This window comes from Ostrinia furnacalis, unplaced genomic scaffold (assembly GCF_004193835.3).
Source record: "Ostrinia furnacalis isolate ACB-3 unplaced genomic scaffold, ASM419383v2 OfSCF1233, whole genome shotgun sequence".
NCBI lineage: Eukaryota > Metazoa > Arthropoda > Insecta > Lepidoptera > Crambidae > Ostrinia > Ostrinia furnacalis.
Window position 1 is genome coordinate 7,062 of NW_021131472.1, and position 18,067 is coordinate 25,128.

The following is an 18,067-nucleotide window of genomic DNA, read 5'->3' on the forward strand; positions in this document are numbered from 1 at the left end:
CATTTTGTTTTTTTTATATTAATAAGTTCGGATACCTGATTTTGAATACTTTAAGCCATAGACTATCATTCTGTTTTTTCGATAGGCGCGAATTTTTGAACTTAAATTTATCGCGAAAGTTTTAGTTCCTCTGAAGGCACATCCGGCGATACTTCGAAATCACCTCCGAAAATGTCTCGGCGTTACTGACTACAAAGTTTCAGTTCCTTCTGAGGCACATCCGGGCTTACGAGGTTAAAGAACTGTGGAACTTATTTACATGATATTAATACATACAAACTTAACCATCAACAGACTGATGAAGAAGCAATAGATGCGATGCACAAATTGAACGGCAAACCGATCCCAGGCACGTTTCCTGTAGTCCGATTCAGGTTGAACACAGCATCCAGGGAGGCTCGTGCGAACATGCAACAGGAACGAGAGTTCTCCGTGTGGGTTGGAGACTTGAGCCCTGATGTTGACGATTATTCCTTGTACAGAGTATTTGCAGCAAAGTATAATTCCATTAAAACGGCTAAAGGTAACTTAAATTTCTATCTAGCAAGCTTTTGAGACTTAAACTTAACTTCATAGGGGCTTTGTCACTAGTCTAGAGATGTTCTAGCTCTGTTGCTAAATGTATTTTATTTTCATAAATGATGGCAGCGAAACTAAAGACAGTATTAATAAACAGTGGGATAGCAAAAAACTGAACTTAACATTCTCATGTATCAATTTAGTATTAATTTGACTTGTATTTTAGTAATTTAATTATGCCTTTGTAATAATTATGTCCTTCTTTATTTTGCAGTAATACTGGACAGCTCAGGATACACAAAGGGCTATGGTTTCGTCCGATTTGGCAACGAAGATGAACAGCGGAATGCTTTATACGCCATGAACGGATATACTGGATTAGGCAGTAAGCCCCTTAAGATCTGTACCGCAGTGCCTAAGCCCAAAGGCGCTGTGACCACGCCATCGGCCACACCCACTACTGCCAGTGCAACATACAGCAGCGGGACGGTATGCTTTTTCAATTACAAGTTGCACCAAGCGGGAGTGACATGAATAGCTATGTATAAATGATATTGTATTTGATAGCTGTTACTGTAGAAACAGCGTATCTGTAGTTTTCACCCTTGCTAAAGATAAACATTTCTGCAATTTAAAATAATTATTTATACAAAACAAAAGAATTTATGATCACTAGAACTAATTTTCATTAGTAATTTTACTGGCAATAGATGAAATAAGTAATTTCAATAGGGCTTATTGGCTTTCTGTCTTAAAAATTATTCATTCATCATTTTTAAAATGACTTCTTCATATCATCATCATCAATTCACTGATCATAAAATTTCATCAAGTATTGTAATATGTGGCTGGCTTAAACGCCATTAGATCGCCGATAACAGCACGTTGATTTGTCATGAATGCCTGAGAGATATTAAAATGAATATTGATTTGAGCTACACGCACACAAAATACTCATGAAACTGCTTCCTCAGCTCATAAAATGTAAAGTTTGAATGAAAATGCTTCTGAATAGAATACCGAGTATCAGTGTATTTGCAACGTGTGCTTTGCTACCGAGTGAGATTGTTAGAGCATAACTGGTTCGTATAAATAGAGCTTAGAACCATTGCCTCAGCTGTATGGCGTGTCGCCAATTAAATATGCTGAGTACTGACGAACAGTTATGATTATAGGAGTACAACCAATATTATGATCCGTCTGCCTATTGGCAAAATTACTCAGCGTGGTCTGGCTACTATGGGCAGGGCGACCAAGCGGCGGTGGCGCAGGCGCCGGTGGCCGACGCCGCCCAGGCCGCCGCCGTCAAGGCGCAAAATGACGAACTGGCTCTCGTTGGTAAGTGATTATACACAGCACAGGTGGCACCAAGGTTTATACACAATCACGCAGGTATACACTATTTCCCATCGAAGTACCTATGTGGCTAACTTGATCTTCAATCACCAGCAATCCATAAGCTAATATTATGTAGGTGGAGGTATATGGTAGGTGGTGTTTTCCTTGCAGTCTTAACTTTATGTTACTTTTTCCTCAGATTAATTTGTGTTAACATGGAATTTTACATGTATAACCCTTTACTGCACAAAGACATCCACGTTAGTTAATTTCCCTCTCTTAATTTGAAGGTTCTGAGGTAGATAAATAAAACTGATGTATATTCTTCAATGTTTTAAGATACTTTTAGATCTCCATGTATTTGGACTCCTAATTTATTAATTATTTGGTTTTCTGCAGCAACCTGCAGCAGCTCTCCTGCGCCCAGTTAAAAAAGAATACCGTTTCTCTTCTTGTGATATTCCGTCTAATAGACGGTAACAGCGATGCGGACCGCTTTCAAATAAGAGGCGTGAGGAAGCGCTGCAGTGGGCGCAGTGGCGCCACTAAAGTTTTCATTTCATACAATTTCTAGAAGCGTAGTTGCAACGCCACTACCGTGACAAGACGTGCGAATGTTGCGCTTCTAAAGCCTGGTCCGTGAGGACGTAGAATCCCGTCCAATGACCCCAAGCTACCCATCCTTATCGCTCGCGCGTAATTATATTGCTGTCGCGACTGTGCGATGCGCGCCCGCAGTGAGTGTGCGAGCGCGACAGTGTTGCTGTCGCGCAATAATATATCGCATAATTACGTGCGAGCGACATGGATGGGCAGCTTGGAGTCATTGGACGGGATTCTACGTGCTCACGGACCAGGCTTTAGAAATTGTTTGGAAATAAATTATGGTTTAAGTCCCGAATTGAGCAGCTTGTGTAAGCGCCTCTTTAAATATCTGTGTACCCAACTATTCTTAGAAATTGTCTTTGTACTTTCAGAGCACAAGAGGACCATAGACGTGGACGCTATGAATTGCGAGTTCCTAAACCCCGAACTGTCTTTGTGGGACAGTCTGGAGTCCTCCCAGTGGCTACCCCACGAGGTTGTCGAAGTTCACTGACAAGAAGAAGACCAATACGAGGTGCTGGATGAGTGATGTGATATTATGCCAGGACCGTAGTGATGTAATGATAAGTTAATTTTAATCTTTATAATATAGAATAAATACATGAATTACTGTGTTTGATTTGAGATCCTACACTTTTATTATACTATTTTGCTCATTCTTATTGTGACAAAAGGAACTCGTGTTTCCGCGAGGTAAAGAAGACATTATTTTTTACATAATTGAAATAAAAAAACAATAATATTCAAGATAATCTTTATATAACAAACAATACATTATGTAAAAATAAGGAAACTGATTCAACTCGGTTCCTGTGATGAAATGCAGATCCAATGTTCATGCTTAAAATATTGTAGATTTTACGCTCAGACCGAAAACGCTCTTTGATGGAAAAAAAACTGCTTACAACGCTTACGTGCCTACGTGTACGTAATACTGTAAAACTACATTGCGAAATTAGTGTTGTAGCTTTTGATGATTAAAATTATGTGGCCGTTTTCAAAGCGGCTAGAACACGAACGTACGCGATGTGGACGTTTTACAATACAATGACCACAACGCGTTGTGAGCTGTTTTTTATCACAATAAACGTTTACGTTATTTGAGCGTAACATAATTAAATTTAATTACATTTTACACTACAAAACAAATATTTACAACATTTAAATCTAGCACAAAACATAACGTCAACTAGCGATGTCTATAGATATGAAAATTCAGCCTGCTGCAGCTTAAAATTGGCACGCCAACATTATTTACGATAAGCTATTAATATTAGTACGTATTTCGATTTCGTTTCTATTTATGGAAGTTTTATCAAGGCATCATTTACTATACAATAGGGATGTAACAAACGGATTACGAACGAATAATATACAGGGTTATTTGACTATTTGTAAAACACCAGTAACTTATCAGGAAGCTAACATCATAAGCACTAACATTTATTACATTATTGCTTATGAAGTTATGAAGCTCTGCGAGGTTTCTGGTGTTTTACAAAATGTCAAATACATTCGTTAAAAATTTGCATCGTTCTTTGCGAATATAAATTCCAATGTGCGAGCGAATATTCCCGAATTAAAATACCTAATTGTTACATCCCTACTGTACATTTTACGGAGATACAAATATATGAGGTCGGTTCTCTTTATAAACAAACTTAACTTTAAATCTATAACTACAACACTATCGTAATTGCTCATAAATATCTCACTTTAGGCACGCGGTAAGGTAATAAAATGTGTTCAGTCTCACATGAGACAATCAAGATGGAATTTAGACTCGAAGCACAACTCAAAGATTGAGGCATTGATGCTCAAAATCGTCTATTTCACCTGGACCACCTAGATTTGATCACCCAGGTGATTAAAATGGACTTATCCATGGGTGATCAAAGGACACTAAAGTGTCGCTGGGAGTCCACTTTCATCACCTGTGTGATCAAATCCAGGTGATCAAAGTGGAATAGACCTCAAGATCCGGTTTATATTTCGATTATTTTCAAGTTCGTGCTAGGTTGAATTTTAATATCTGGACCAAGAACAGTAACAACCAACTATATGAGTGTCATTCATAATGTATACCTACCAGAATGGCAGTCGTTTAATTATTTTTAATAACATCAAGTGTACATAAATTACATATTTGAAGATTTCTAAGGCACCTTTATAAATTATGAATATTACACCCACAAATACATTCCAAATCAAACTTGCCGTTTGTATAAATATTGAATTTCAACCAAACACAGTTTATCAAGGCCTGAATTTGAATCGTTTTAGTTCAATTTGTAAGAAATATGAGGATTTTTTCCGTCATATTTCAGCCTAGTAAGTACTCTTGTCCCTTATGTGACTAAACACATTGTATAGATGTGTATAATGCTTCCAATAGAAATAACCCTATATTATTGCTTTCGATTAACAAGGTATATTTTCTGCGCATTTTGGCAATATTGCTTTACTATGTACTTGTGAGTAAAAATATAGATTTTATAGTATTCACTAACTACTACTAGTAAAAAGTAGCTATAACTGCCTCTAGCCTTAATCCTATACGAAATATAGTAAAGTTTATCACGTGACAAAAATCAATAATAAGAAAACGTTAAAGCTGCGTGATCGTGTAAGAACTATGCCTTTGCCTTTTCACCGGGCTGGGGTTCAACTGTATGACACTAGAGGTCGTGGCGGTTTTGTCGTCAGGGTTGATTACCGTGACGGGCGACGTCAAAGGAGACCCGGGTGGGCCTTTGGGCGTCCCTTTCTTCATGTACCCCACGACGGAGTTGAGGAATGTGGGAGGAAGCGCGATCGGAGTTAACTTCCCTTCCCCGTGAGCTATGTACGTCTGCAACATTTTCTTGGAAGGCGATTTGGGGTCATTAACCGTGAGTACGACTAGAGATCCGGACTCGATGTTGGAAGGCACGGCAGTGGAGTTCAATAAGACGGGGCCGGGCGACGGCGTTTTTGAGGAGTTTGGGACCACTCGAGAGATGGTCGCCATGTCTACGGCAGGCTCCGCAGGTGGTTCCGGGGTTTCGTTCGAGTTTAATAACGTGATAGTTGCGAACGGCGTCTTTGGGGTTTGTTGTTTGCTAGTGCTGCCCCGCTTGGCCTGCAACTTGGCCGCGGCGGCCAACTTTTTCTGTTTCTTCTTCTCTTCCCTCGCCACTTTCGCTCGCTCGATGATGTCATCAGCGGTGAGCGCCTCGCTGTTTCGTTTTCTCAGTAACATGGAAGGCCGGCAAGAGTTCTCCAAAGCTTTCACTCCTCTACCTGTAATACATAAAAGTGTGGATTAATAAAAATATGAATAGAGGATTAAATTCTTAGACTAATCGTCATCACTAAAATTAATCATTTCAGTCTTCAGTTTTTCTTAATTGACGGCGCGTTCGCGCCAACTGTACTATTCAACACATATTCGCAGAAGACGGTGCAACAAAAATTCCAAATAAGAGTAATGAGACAGCGGACATTATGTTCTCTCTCTCACACTGTTCTTGGGTGTAATGACGTCATGCAGACGTAGAGATGCGTACTTTTTATGCAAGTCTCAAGTGTATGTGTTACGGCTAAAGATAGTTGTGAACATAAACTTAAGATTAGCCGGCTAAACTTAAGTTAAGTTAGTTTGCGTCGTGATATTCCATCTTTAGCCGGTATTTGAAGTAGATTGTAAACTACAGTGACTTACTCTGCCGCAAGTTGACCTCCTTGGCGAGAGCGGTGCGCTCACGCTCGGCCTTCCTCTGGCGAGCGATATGTTCACGTTCGCGCTCGGCGCTCGCGGCGGCCTCGGCACGTTCGGCCGCGAATTCGTCCTGTAACCGCGACGGGTCCCACGTGGTGCCCGAACGGAGAGCTTTGTCTAGTTGCGCGCCGTTCACCTTTTCTTCTTTTTTGAACTGAAATGAGTTTAATTTCGAGTTAAATATTTTTTTTGCAGAAGAAAGTAGGAATTTGAAAGCAGTCGCACATGATGCTTAGTAAGATGTAGTTTACGGCGGTACACACCTGCCCAATATTATTTTTACCCGACTGCGTTACAAATGCCTATTCACTCTCGCCTTGAAGAGTCCTACTTGTCGGCACCGCTGGCCCAACGGAGTTACTCCGAAAAACTTTATCCGATGCTTCTAATGTTACCATCCCTCTCACGCAAAGCGAGATGCCAGCGTGAGCGACAATGACAGATAGACCCGAAACTACGTTAACAGCGTTTCAGAGTAACTATGAAGGTGCCCTCGTATCAACGAGGATATTTTGTGTTTACAGTCTGTCTCTTTCGAACAAGCTTACCTTTATCTTGAGGTCCCTCCTATTCCGTCCAGGGAACAGCGGCGCCATAAGTGAGAAGTCGGTCCCAATGGCCGCTAGAGCCCGGTAGAACCGCACCGTCTCGGCCGCGCTCCATTCCGCGGTGCGAGCGGTGCGATTGTATTTTCCGCCGCCACTGGCCCAAGCCCCTTCTCGGACCACGGAGGACACTTTGCGCTTGCTGTCTGTCGGTTTTATCACCTGGAATAAAAGTTGTGCTATAGGTAAGTATAATTGTTATAGCATATCGATCAAGGAGATATACAATGAAAATAAAAATGAAAATTGTGTAACAAATTCTATAGTGCTCGCTCGCTCGTCCATGCCAGATTAGCCCACCGCTGTGGGTCGCCGCGTGTAAGAATATTTATAACACCTACACGGGGAGTAAAAGAGGCCTGTGTATCAAAATAGTGGGAGAGTGAGAGTAAAATTGTAAATGTCAATGACTATTATTGTCATCCTTTGCCTGATACGGCTAAAGCTAAGTGGAAAGGATACACGCAAAAACTTACTAGGTATACACAATACACTTAAAATCAAATTTCATTCCATTTGCATTTGAAAGTCACTAAAAATTTTGCCAAAAAGATATATTTCACTTTGAAAATAGCACTTAGTTATTACAACTGTATTATTTACCAAAGTAGCTCTTGTGCTGACATCTGTACTTTCCACTCACCAAGCTCACCGCTTCGGCCGCCGCGCGCTCCGCTTCGTCCTTCTTGTTAGCCATTCATTTCATTTTAATACCCTCTGTACATAAGTTTCCACTCAGCAAGCTCTTTTCGTCAAGCACGATCTCTCCGTTAGGTAAGGCCCCGATTGATCTGGCGTCGGTGGCGGGGTCGTCGTCCGCTTCGATCTCGACATTTTGATACCCTGTATGAATTCGTTTCCACTCACCAAGCTCTTCTCGTCAAGCACGATCTCTCCGTTAGGGTCCAGCTTGATCTGGCGTCGGTGGCGGGGTCGTCGTCCGCTTCGTCCTTCTTATTAATTAGCCTCTTTCGCTTCAATCTCGATATTTTGATACTCTGTATGAATTCGTTTCCACTCACCAAGCTCTTCTCGTCAAGCACGATCTCTCCGTTAGGGCCCAGCTTGATCTGGCGTCGGTGGCGGGGTCGTCGTCCGCTTCGTCCTTCTTATTAATTAGCCTCTTTCGCTTCAATCTCGATATTTTGATACCCTTTATGAATTCGTTTCCACTCACCAAGCTCTTCTCGTCAAGCACGATCTCTCCATTAGGGCCCAGCTTGATCTGCGGCACGGGCGCGGCGTCGTCGTCCGCTTCGTCCTTCTTGTTAGCCTCTCGCTTTGATCTCGACATTTTAATACCCTCTGTACATTAGTTTCTACTCACCAAGCTCTTCTCGTCAAGCACGATCTCTCCATTAGGGCCCAGCTTGATCTGCGGCACGGGCGCGGCGTCGTCGTCCGCTTCGGTCGCCGCGCGCCCCGCTTCGTCCTTTTTAGCCATTTCGCTTTTGTCTCGACATTTTAATACCTTCTGTACATTAGTTTCTACTTTCTACTCACCAAGCTCTTCTCGTCAAGCACGATCTCTCCGTTAGGGCCGAGCTTGATCTGCGGCACGGGCGCGGCGTCGGATGCGGGGTCGTCGTCCGCTTCGTCCTTCTTGTTAGCCTCTTCGCTTCTATCACATTTTAATACCATCTGTAAATAGTTTCTACTCACCAAGCTCTTCTCGTCAAGCACGATCTCTCCGTTAGGGCCCAGCTTGATCTGCGGCACGGGCGCGGGGTCGTCGTCTGCTTCGGCCGCCGCGCGCTCCGCTTCGTCTAGCTTCGAGCTCGATATTTTGATACCCTGTATGAATTCGTTTCCACTCACCAAGCTCTTCTCGTCAAGCACGATCTCTCCGTTAGGGCCGAGCTTGATCTGCGGCACGGGCGCGGGGTCGTCGTCTGCTTCGGCCGCCGCGCGCTCCGCTTCGTCTAGCTTCGAGCTCGATATTTTGATACCCTGTATGAATTCGTTTCCACTCACCAAGCTCTTCTCGTCAAGCACGATCTCTCCGTTAGGGCCGAGCTTGATCTGCGGCACGGGCGCGGCGTCGGGCGCGGGGTCGTCGGGGTCGTCGTCCGCTTCGGCCGCCGCGCGCTCCGCTTCGTCTTTCTTGTTAGCCTCTTTCGCTTTGATCTCGTCTTGGTCTGGGCTGTGAAACGGTTTGTGTTAAGAAAGAAATAAAATAAAAATTTTTGGTGCAAGCACATCCTTACAACATAACTAAAACTAATCAACAGGGTATATGTTACGGTAGAAACCATCATAAACATAAATATTAAATAGCAGCTAATTTCAATATTAAGATGATGATTTTTAAAGCTAAATGGTGAATAGGTGCTTAAACTCGTACTCCTATCAATTTCGTTGTGGGTCCAATGACAGTTTAACTTTCTTGCGGAACCAACTTGGACTTCATTGATCATTATTGACGGTCAAGCTGGCTACACAGGAATTGCAGCAGTGAGAACGAGAGATGGATAAAGTCCAGTAAGTGCATAGTTACGAAGGATACACTTGGTTACTTTTTGTTTACATTGTTTTATTTTTTTGTTCTAAAGAACTACATACTTTATCATAATTTATATCTAATAGCTCGCACACTCACTGCCGTCGCACAGTCGCGACATCAATATAATTACGCGCGAGCGATAAGGATGGGTAGCTTGAGGTCATTGGACAAAATTCTACGTGCTTGCAGACCAGGCTTTAGATCTACATTAATTTATAAGATACGTAAAATGAGTACTTACACGATAGGGTTACTGGTGGGATTGTAGAAGATGAGATCGTACATAGTGAGCGTGTCCCGCTGGATCGTCTCTCTGCGCCGACGCATCGCCGCCATCCGTCGACTCATTTCTTGGCGACGAGTTCTACAAATTATTAAGTAGATAAAATACATGTGATATTTAGAGAAACGGTATAAAAACGTATGTTATATTGTGAATTACTGAGTTAGTTTTGCAAATAATCTATACTAATATTATAAAGCTGAAGAGTTTGTTTGTTTGTTTGTTTACTTGAACGCGCTAATCTCCGAACTACTGGTCCGATTTGAAAAATTCTTTCAGTGTTAGATAGCCCATTTATCGAGGAAGGCTATAGGCTACACAACATCACACTACGATCAATAGGAGCAGAGCAATAATGAAAAATGTTGCGAAAACGGGTTTTCACGCGTACGAAGTCGCGGGCACAGCTAGTAGAAAATACACAGTAACAGTATATCTATAGCATAATTATTATTATTAGTAACATTATCATTGAGTTTAGACGCTAATTCGTCAGATTAATTATCAGAAGATTCTTTTTCTTCTTTATTATATCGTTTTTTGTTTATGATAAGTCTAATTAAATTAAAACAGTAAAGAGGGCTTTGACTTTGTAAATAAAAACTGTGAGCCATCACGCTCGAAGACTTTGCTCTGAATTTCATAAGTAACGGTAAACTTTTTCAACGCCGTTATGGCTGAGATTTCAGATAAGTGTTGGTTTTAATTGTGAAAGATAATTTATATGATAAGGGTACAGGTTTCCATGATACATAAACTATAAATCAATTTACATATGCTTTTAAAACAAGTAAATAAAATCTCTCAAATACGGGGGTGGCCTTTGTTGTCCAGCAGTGGACATCTTTTTGGTTCAAACAAGTTTCATATAACTATGTATTCAGATTCAATATTCAAATGTAACTAGGCTTAGTTTTATTTAATAAATTTATTCTTATTCCTATAACTTTTATAAATGACCTTCCACCATAATTTATGTTTGCTGCAGTGGTGCATAAGTTACATAACTCACTTGTGGTGTTTCTCCTTCGTGGGCGAAGCCGTCAGCGCCGGCTGTGTTAACTGGCTGGCACTTGAGCAAATAGAGTCGGTCCTTATCCGGTTCACCTCCCTGAGAAACAATATCACGATTTTAAAATACTAAACGGGAGTGATTCTCACGTACTTAATCGAAAGAAAGAAAAAGATCAGATTCGTAGGAACTTTTCTGAAAATTAAATAGTTTAATTAGGTTATTTTGATGATTTCAATCAACCTATTGATAGGATAGCTGTATGAAAATAAAAATTTTTAGGCAGCTATTCTCTAAATACGGTTGCTTAGCTTAGCACAGTTACGTTTTTGCTCATAGAAATATTAATCTGACTTTTCTATCGCAAAGTTACACGTTACAAACGAACGATACATTTGAAACTGCGTATAAAAGAGTATAACTCTTAAAAGAAAACGACGAACGAACGAGAATGTTAAAATGATGAGATCAGTGTTTTTCATTATATCAAATCATAAATAACCCAATAACCTCCTTACATAGATTAAGTCTAGCTGTCTCATCAATATTAGTTCAAGAAGCATTTTGTTGCAATGCAATAAATGATTGAGTATTGTTGTATTGTCAATTTCTAAAATAGTTTAAAATGTTTAAACGGTTTAAGACGCCGTTGTCGCCATAACAAAGACGAATTTCAAAGTATTTAGTTAGTGATTAGAATGATTACGAGGCAAATTAGGTAATTACTTTTTCAATTAGTGTAGTCACATTAGACTGATTATTACATTTTTGTCTGTAACTATGACGCCGATTCAAACTAGCTATCTTTCTTAGTTTCATAATACAAAACAAAGCTCAAAACTCAAATCAATTTCAACAATAGATTCAAGTTTTGATTAGTTGAATTTTAATAACAGGAGCACAGAATCTTTAGCCGAGATTAAATAGAGCATTGAGTGTAATATGAACCTAATGTTGTATTAAGATAAGGGCAAAGGTCTACACTACATCTCTCGGCTTGTGTTCATTACTCGAGAACTTTCTGCCCCAATCTATCAGCTCTATTGGATTGTGATGAGACGTAATGTGGGTCTCCCACAAGGTGGACCGACGATCTGATGAAGATCGCGGGAAGTACCTAGATGCAAGCAGCGACTGATTGTTGTGGAAATCCTTGGAGGAGATCTTCGTGCAGCAGTGGAGGACATTCGGCTGCAACGAATAAAGGTTAAACAGACCTGTTTGCTGTCGGCATTGTGGTTTGTGTACTATGTGAGGTGTGAGAGTCGTGTCTTTGCCGTCCCGGCGCTGGCGTGGTCGCTCCTCCCAGCAACGCCCGCCGGCTCTCATCCTCAGACTCGCTGGCACTGCCCTGGCAAAACAAAAGAATATCTTACTTAACAGGGTTCTGCATAATCTTTACTATTATTAACTATTTTCTGGTTTAAATACAGGATATACTAAATTCACACAGAAGGAGTACTGCAAATTCTGGTAGTGTTTTAAAATAACATCTATACCTAATGCAACTAATTGCATTATTTTTGAACACTAAAATCAAACAATAGGATTTTTATTTAAATAACAAATATTTATAATTTTTAGTGAATGCGGTTGGGATGTTGTAATGGGTTCTTTTGTTAATGTTTAATCAGTTTAATTTTGTACACAGCCTTGCCATCTGTACAAATAGATGAGGCTTTTAACTAACATTACAATAGTAGTTACTAGCTCGAATTTAAAATTTAAAGTTTTGGGACTTGATTTCACAAGCTGTACAATTTTATAAAGTTGTGTGCCTAGTTCATACTAGGTAGTAACTATAAAGTAAGAAGATAGATAGAAGAAGATTTATTAGATTCACATGCAATATGTCATGACTCTCTACATGCTCATCAACAATCCAAATACATTGATATTATTATATTAGTTTTAATACCTGTATACTATTTCTTCTGAGAGGTGCAAGTCTTGGCACAGGACGTAATTTCGGTCTCACTTTGCTGGGCGATGGCAGAGGGACAATAGGGTCAAACAGCACTTCTGCGTTTTCCGATATAATTTCATTCTTCAATAAATCAATAGGTTTGGGCACACTGCGGGCTGGCTGCAGTGGAACAATGCCATCCATAACTGCCTCCTCTGTAATACTTTCAGGCACACTTGGTACACTGTAATCTGCAATTAAAGAGCAAGAGATTAAGTTGAACACCTTTATTTCACTGTTAAAATATCCACAATAACATAAAATAATCAATGGGTATGTGATGTACAGAGAAAAGAGAGAATTAAATTCATATCCAGACTTTAGTAAATCAGGAAGTTGGCCTGGAGGAAGGAGTTGCTTGTGATCACCATTTTTTGTATCTAGAGGATATGGGAATAGGTTTGTTAGTCCTTCAATACAGATTGCTATGTCAAAGACTAGAATAGAAGACAGCTATGTTGCAGAATATTTAAATAATATCAGTATTAAATCAGCATAGAAGTAATTGTACCAAAAGTATAAAATTACTTACCATCCGGAACATCACTTTTATTACCAGCTTCAGCAGCATCTTTCTCATGCAGAATTCTAGCTTCATTCTCATTTACCTCACAAACTTTGACTGTTACTTCTAGATTGGGCTTCTCAACTTGCGGTGTCTTGGGCCTAGGTGTCCTTATTGTTGATCTGAGAAGTGCGGCTATTGGAGAGGCTGTTCTGATTGGGCTGTCTGTCCTTGGAGGGGGCGAGGCAAATATTGATCTGTGGATGCTGGATGGAGCAGCTGTTATAACTGACACCTTCTCAGCTGTTTTTGGAGTTCTTGTAATAACTTTAGGCGTCTCCGAATTCGGTTTTGCGGGCGACGATACTTTACTTTGCAAGATAGGGGTACTGTGCAGTGGCAAGAGAGGTGGAGTGGGTCTTAAAACCTTTTCGCCACCCTCTTTAGCAGCCANCATAAAAGTGCCGCACGTTGTGACGTCGTGCGGAACTTCAACGCACCATAACTATGTAAATATTTGTTAGATTGACAAATAAAAATATATGTGTCCAATATTTTTTGATATTAAACATGACGGACTAAAAAAATTTTTTTAGGAAACTAGCCTATTATGAAAAATAATTTATATGATAAGGGTACAGGTTTCCACGATACATAAACTATAAATCAATTTACATAACTCACTTGTGGTGTTTCTCCTTCGTGGGCGAAGCCGTCAGCGCCGGCTGTGTTAACTGGCTGGCACTTGAGCAAATAGAGTCGGTCCTTATCCGGTTCACATCCCTGAGAAAACAATATTACGATTTCAAAGTTACTAAACGGGAGAGATTCTCACGTAGCTAATGGATATTATCGCGAAGGTGAAAAAGATCAGATTCGTAGGAACTTTTCTAAAAATTAAAGAGTTTAATTAGGTTATTTTGATGATTTCAATCAACCTATTGATAGGATAGCTGTATGAAAATATAAATTTTTAGGCAGCTATTCTCTAAATACGGTTGCTTAGCTTAGCACAGTTACGTTTTTGCTCATAGAAATATTAATCTGACTTTTCTATCGCAAAGTTACACGTTACAAACGAACGATACATTTGAAACTGCGTATAAAAGAGTATAACTCTTAAAAGAAAACGACGAACGAACGAGAATGTTAAAATGATAATTAATAATTAATTTTAAATAAAACTGTAACAACTGTGGATTTATAAAGCTATAATAAATAATAAAAGACGCCGTTGTCGCCATAACAAAGACGAATTTCAAAGTATTTAGTTAGTGATTAGAATGACTACGAGGCAAATTAGGTAATTGCTTTTTCAATTAGTGTAGTCACATTAGACTGCTTATTACATTTTTGTCTGTAAACTATGACGCCGATTCAAACTAGCTATCTACTCTCAGTTTCATAATACAAAACAAAGCTCAAAACTCAAATCAATTTCAACAATAGATTCGAGTTTTGATTAGTTGAATTTTAATAACAGGAGCACAGAATCTTTAGCTGAGATTAAATAGAGCTTTGAGTGTAATATGAACCTAATGTCGTATTAAGATAATGGCAAAGGTTTACACTACATCTCTCGGCTTGTGTTCATTACTCGAGAACTTTCTGCCCCAATCTATCAGCTCTATGAGATTGTGATGAGACGTAATGTGGGTCTCCCACAAGGTGGACCGACGATCTGATGTAGGTCGCGGGAAGTACCTAGATGCAAGCAGCGACTGATTGTTGTGGAAATCCTTGGAGGAGATCTTCGTGCAGCAGTGGAGGACATTCGGCTGCAACGAATACAGGTTAAACAGACCTGTTTGCTGTCGGCATTGTGGTTTGTGTACTATGTGAGGTGTGAGAGTCATGTCTTTGCCGTCCCGGCGCTGGCGTGGTCGCTCCTCCCAGCAACGCCCGCCGGCTCTCATCCTCAGACTCGCTGGCACTGCCCTGGCAAAACAAAAGAATGTGTTAAAAATACTGTTTAACCTATTTTCTGGTTTAAATAAAGAATAAACTATATTGAAACCGGAATGAGTAGGTATTGTATGTAATGCGTTTTAAAATACGAATCATAAATTGCAACTGATCACAATATTTTTAAACCCTAAAATCAAACTATAGTCATAGTATTTTATTTATATGACAAACATTCTATACATTAGTGAATGTGGTGTGTTGTAATGGTTCCTTTGTTAATGTTTAATCAGTTTAGCTTCAGTGTACAAACTCATAGCCTTGCCATCTGTACAAATAGTTATGAGGATTGAGCTTAAGATCTACTAGCAATAGGCTATGAAAATAATGTCTGCATGAATAAATAATTTCTATGTCTGTTTTTGGGACTTCACTTCATTTTACCCATTGTACATCTTTATAAAGCTGTGTATGCACTAGGTGTTTATAAAATAAGATAGAAGAAGAGCTAGTGACAATTCACATGCAATATGTTATAACCCTCAACATGTTATGTCATGTTCCTAAATCAAATTTTTCATATTGCTTTATGATGGATGTATAGTTACAAATACATTTGATAAGTTGTAGAATACCTGTATACTATTTCTTCTGAGAGGTGCAAGTCTTGGCACAGGACGTAACTTCGGTCTCACTTTGCTGGGCGATGGCAGAGGGACAATAGGGTCAAACAGCACTTCTGCGTTTTCCGATATAATTTCATTCTTCAATAAATCAATAGGTTTGGGCACACTGCGTGCTGGTTGTAGTGGAATAATGCCATCCATAACAGCCTCTTCTGTAATACTTTCAGGCACACTTGGCACACTGTAATCTGTAATTAAAGAGCAAAAGATTCAGTTGAACACCTTTACATATTTATTTCACTGTTAAAATAGCCACTATTAATAACATGAAACAATCACAGAGTACAGAGAAAAGAGAGAATTAAATCCATATCCACACTTTAGTAAATCAGGAAGTAGGCCTGGAGGAAGAAGTAGCTTGTGATCACCATTTTTTGTGTTTAGAGGATATGGGAATAGGTTTGTTAGTTCTTCAATACAGATTGCTATATCAAATACGGCTATGTTGCAGATATATTTAAATAATATCAGTATTAATTCAGCATAGAAGTTATTTTACCAAAAGTATAAAATTACTTACCATCTGGAACATCACTTTTATTACCAGCTTCAGCAGCATCTTTCTCATGCAGAATTCTAGCTTCATTCTCATTTACCTCACAAACTTTGACTGTTACTTCTAGATTGGGCTTCTCAACTTGCGGTGTCTTGGGCTTAGGTGTTCTTATCGTTGATCTGAGAAGCGCGGCTATTGGAGAGGCTGTTCTGATCGGGCTGTCTGTCCTTGGAGGGGGCGAGGCAAATATTGATCTGTGGATGCTGGATGGAGCAGCTGTTATAACTGACACCTTCTCAGCTGTTTTTGGAGTTCTTGTAATAACTTTAGGCGTCTCCGAATTCGGTTTTGCGGGCGACGATACTTTACTTTGCAAGATAGGGGTACTGTGCAGTGGCAAGAGAGGTGGAGTGGGTCTTAAAACCTTTTCGCCACCCTCTTTAGCAGCCAACGACCTAGGCGTCCTAGGACTCTTCACTGCTTTCTGAGTATCATCTATCAACTGTGCAGGTTTGGTTTTGGCAGCATTGTCAGCATTGTTCTTGCGTCTCGGCGGCAACGACGTAACAGCTTTTATACGAGCCCTTCTTGTAGACATTTTTGTAAATATATAAACGTGTTACTTATAAAATACTTAAGACCTACTTATCACACATTTTTGTACACTGATTACTAGTTATTTTTAACATAAAATTAATATACCTACAAAACGAAATTAACTTTAAGTTTAGGAGTTTTAAAAAATACTAAGGAATCTTATACAAATACGATTAAATTCAGCAATATTGCCAAACCCTGAGGAACGAGGAAAGAGTTTAAAATAATAACACGAACTAAAAAATACGAAGACACCCCAACGCATTGACAATTTTGTTGACACTTCTTTGACAATTTTGACAAATGGAATGGGAACAGATGACAGGAAGGAAATATCAGGGTTGCTAGTGTACAATTATATTCTAATAATTTCCGGTTCTGAATAGAGTCATATTGGCCTATCGTGCTTGTAAACTTCTATTGGAGATGGCATACACATTACTTTTACGGTCTAACAGTTAGACTCTAACTAAAGAATAATATTTGAGAAGAATGAGCATAACTGTAACATGAGTAATCTATGACAAGGAATACATTAACCCCCTTACTAATAAAACGTTACACAGTTGTTGAACACTGTCTTAAAATGACATTTCCATACTAAACGTCACTTTAAAACACTGTTCAACGAGCGTGTAAGTTTTATTAGTAAGGGGGTTAATGTTAAGGTAGACTTAACCCGACTTGACTCGACATCCAATGAACTGACCTGCGGCCTAGTGCCCACCCTCCCGCCTGGACATGTAACAAAAAGTCACAATTAACGTTCAATTAAATATCGCGTTTTTTTATGATGGTTCACGCACTGGACTTTCCCGGTTAGATTAAGGTCAGCATATTTTATACAAAGGTTTTTCAATTGAAATGTGTACACATCCGGCATCCCGTATCATAGGCATCCGGTAATCAGAAGAACGGATGTCAATCAACTGAGATACTGTTTGAATGGTTAGAGCGCTTTTTACAAATTTTTCATGAAAATATGTAGATGAAAGAACGTTCCATTCACTTGTGGATTCTGTTTTTTGAAATCAAGTAGACCAATGATGTATAATAAAATTTAGAATGTTATAAAAATTGAATATAAAGCCTGTGATAGAGCCAACTTTCATAACTATTTTTTTTTTATTTGTGTTGAGCGGCTATTCTAGTTCAATAAAGTCCTAGTATCACTGCGACCGTTATCGATCTATTGTGATCGCCGCTGTTTTCCTTACAGTTCGCCTCCGAGTCCTGCATCCATTAGGAAGTGCAGTATCTTTTGGGGGGCGATATGTTNCATAACT

The 18,067-nt window shown here is 39.6% G+C and overlaps 2 protein-coding genes across 5 annotated transcripts; one reads left to right on the forward strand and one right to left on the reverse strand.

Moving 5' to 3' along the window:
• Positions 1-216: 216 nt before the first annotated feature.
• Secp43 (tRNA Selenocysteine associated protein) lies at positions 217-3,069 on the forward strand (the record flags this gene model as incomplete). Its single annotated transcript, XM_028303378.1, has 4 exons — positions 217-523; positions 794-1,008; positions 1,695-1,857; positions 2,835-3,069. Coding segments are annotated over 4 exons (807 nt in total), but the record flags the coding sequence as incomplete, so codon positions are not given.
• Positions 3,070-3,205: 136 nt separating this feature from the next.
• On the reverse strand, positions 3,206-17,064 carry Bdp1 (transcription factor TFIIIB component B'' homolog Bdp1). Of its 4 annotated transcripts, XM_028303352.1 has the most exons (11): positions 16,620-17,064; positions 13,125-13,535; positions 12,545-12,783; positions 11,844-11,977; positions 10,627-10,725; positions 9,573-9,695; positions 8,851-8,971; positions 8,647-8,694; positions 6,772-6,990; positions 6,167-6,377; positions 3,206-5,745 (listed from the first exon to the last, which is right to left on the reverse strand). In XM_028303352.1, exons 1-11 carry the CDS (start codon positions 16,780-16,782, stop codon positions 5,072-5,074), a joined length of 2,442 nt encoding a protein of 813 aa, XP_028159153.1. In that variant the 5' UTR covers positions 16,783-17,064; the 3' UTR covers positions 3,206-5,071. The 4 variants fall into 4 exon arrangements, with proteins under 4 accessions (XP_028159153.1, XP_028159152.1, XP_028159154.1 ...); XM_028303351.1 differs by lacking the exon at positions 8,647-8,694 and having other exon boundaries at positions 8,803-8,971; XM_028303353.1 differs by lacking the exons at positions 8,647-8,694; positions 13,125-13,535 and having other exon boundaries at positions 8,803-8,971; positions 16,209-17,064.
• Positions 17,065-18,067: the final 1,003 nt, after the last annotated feature.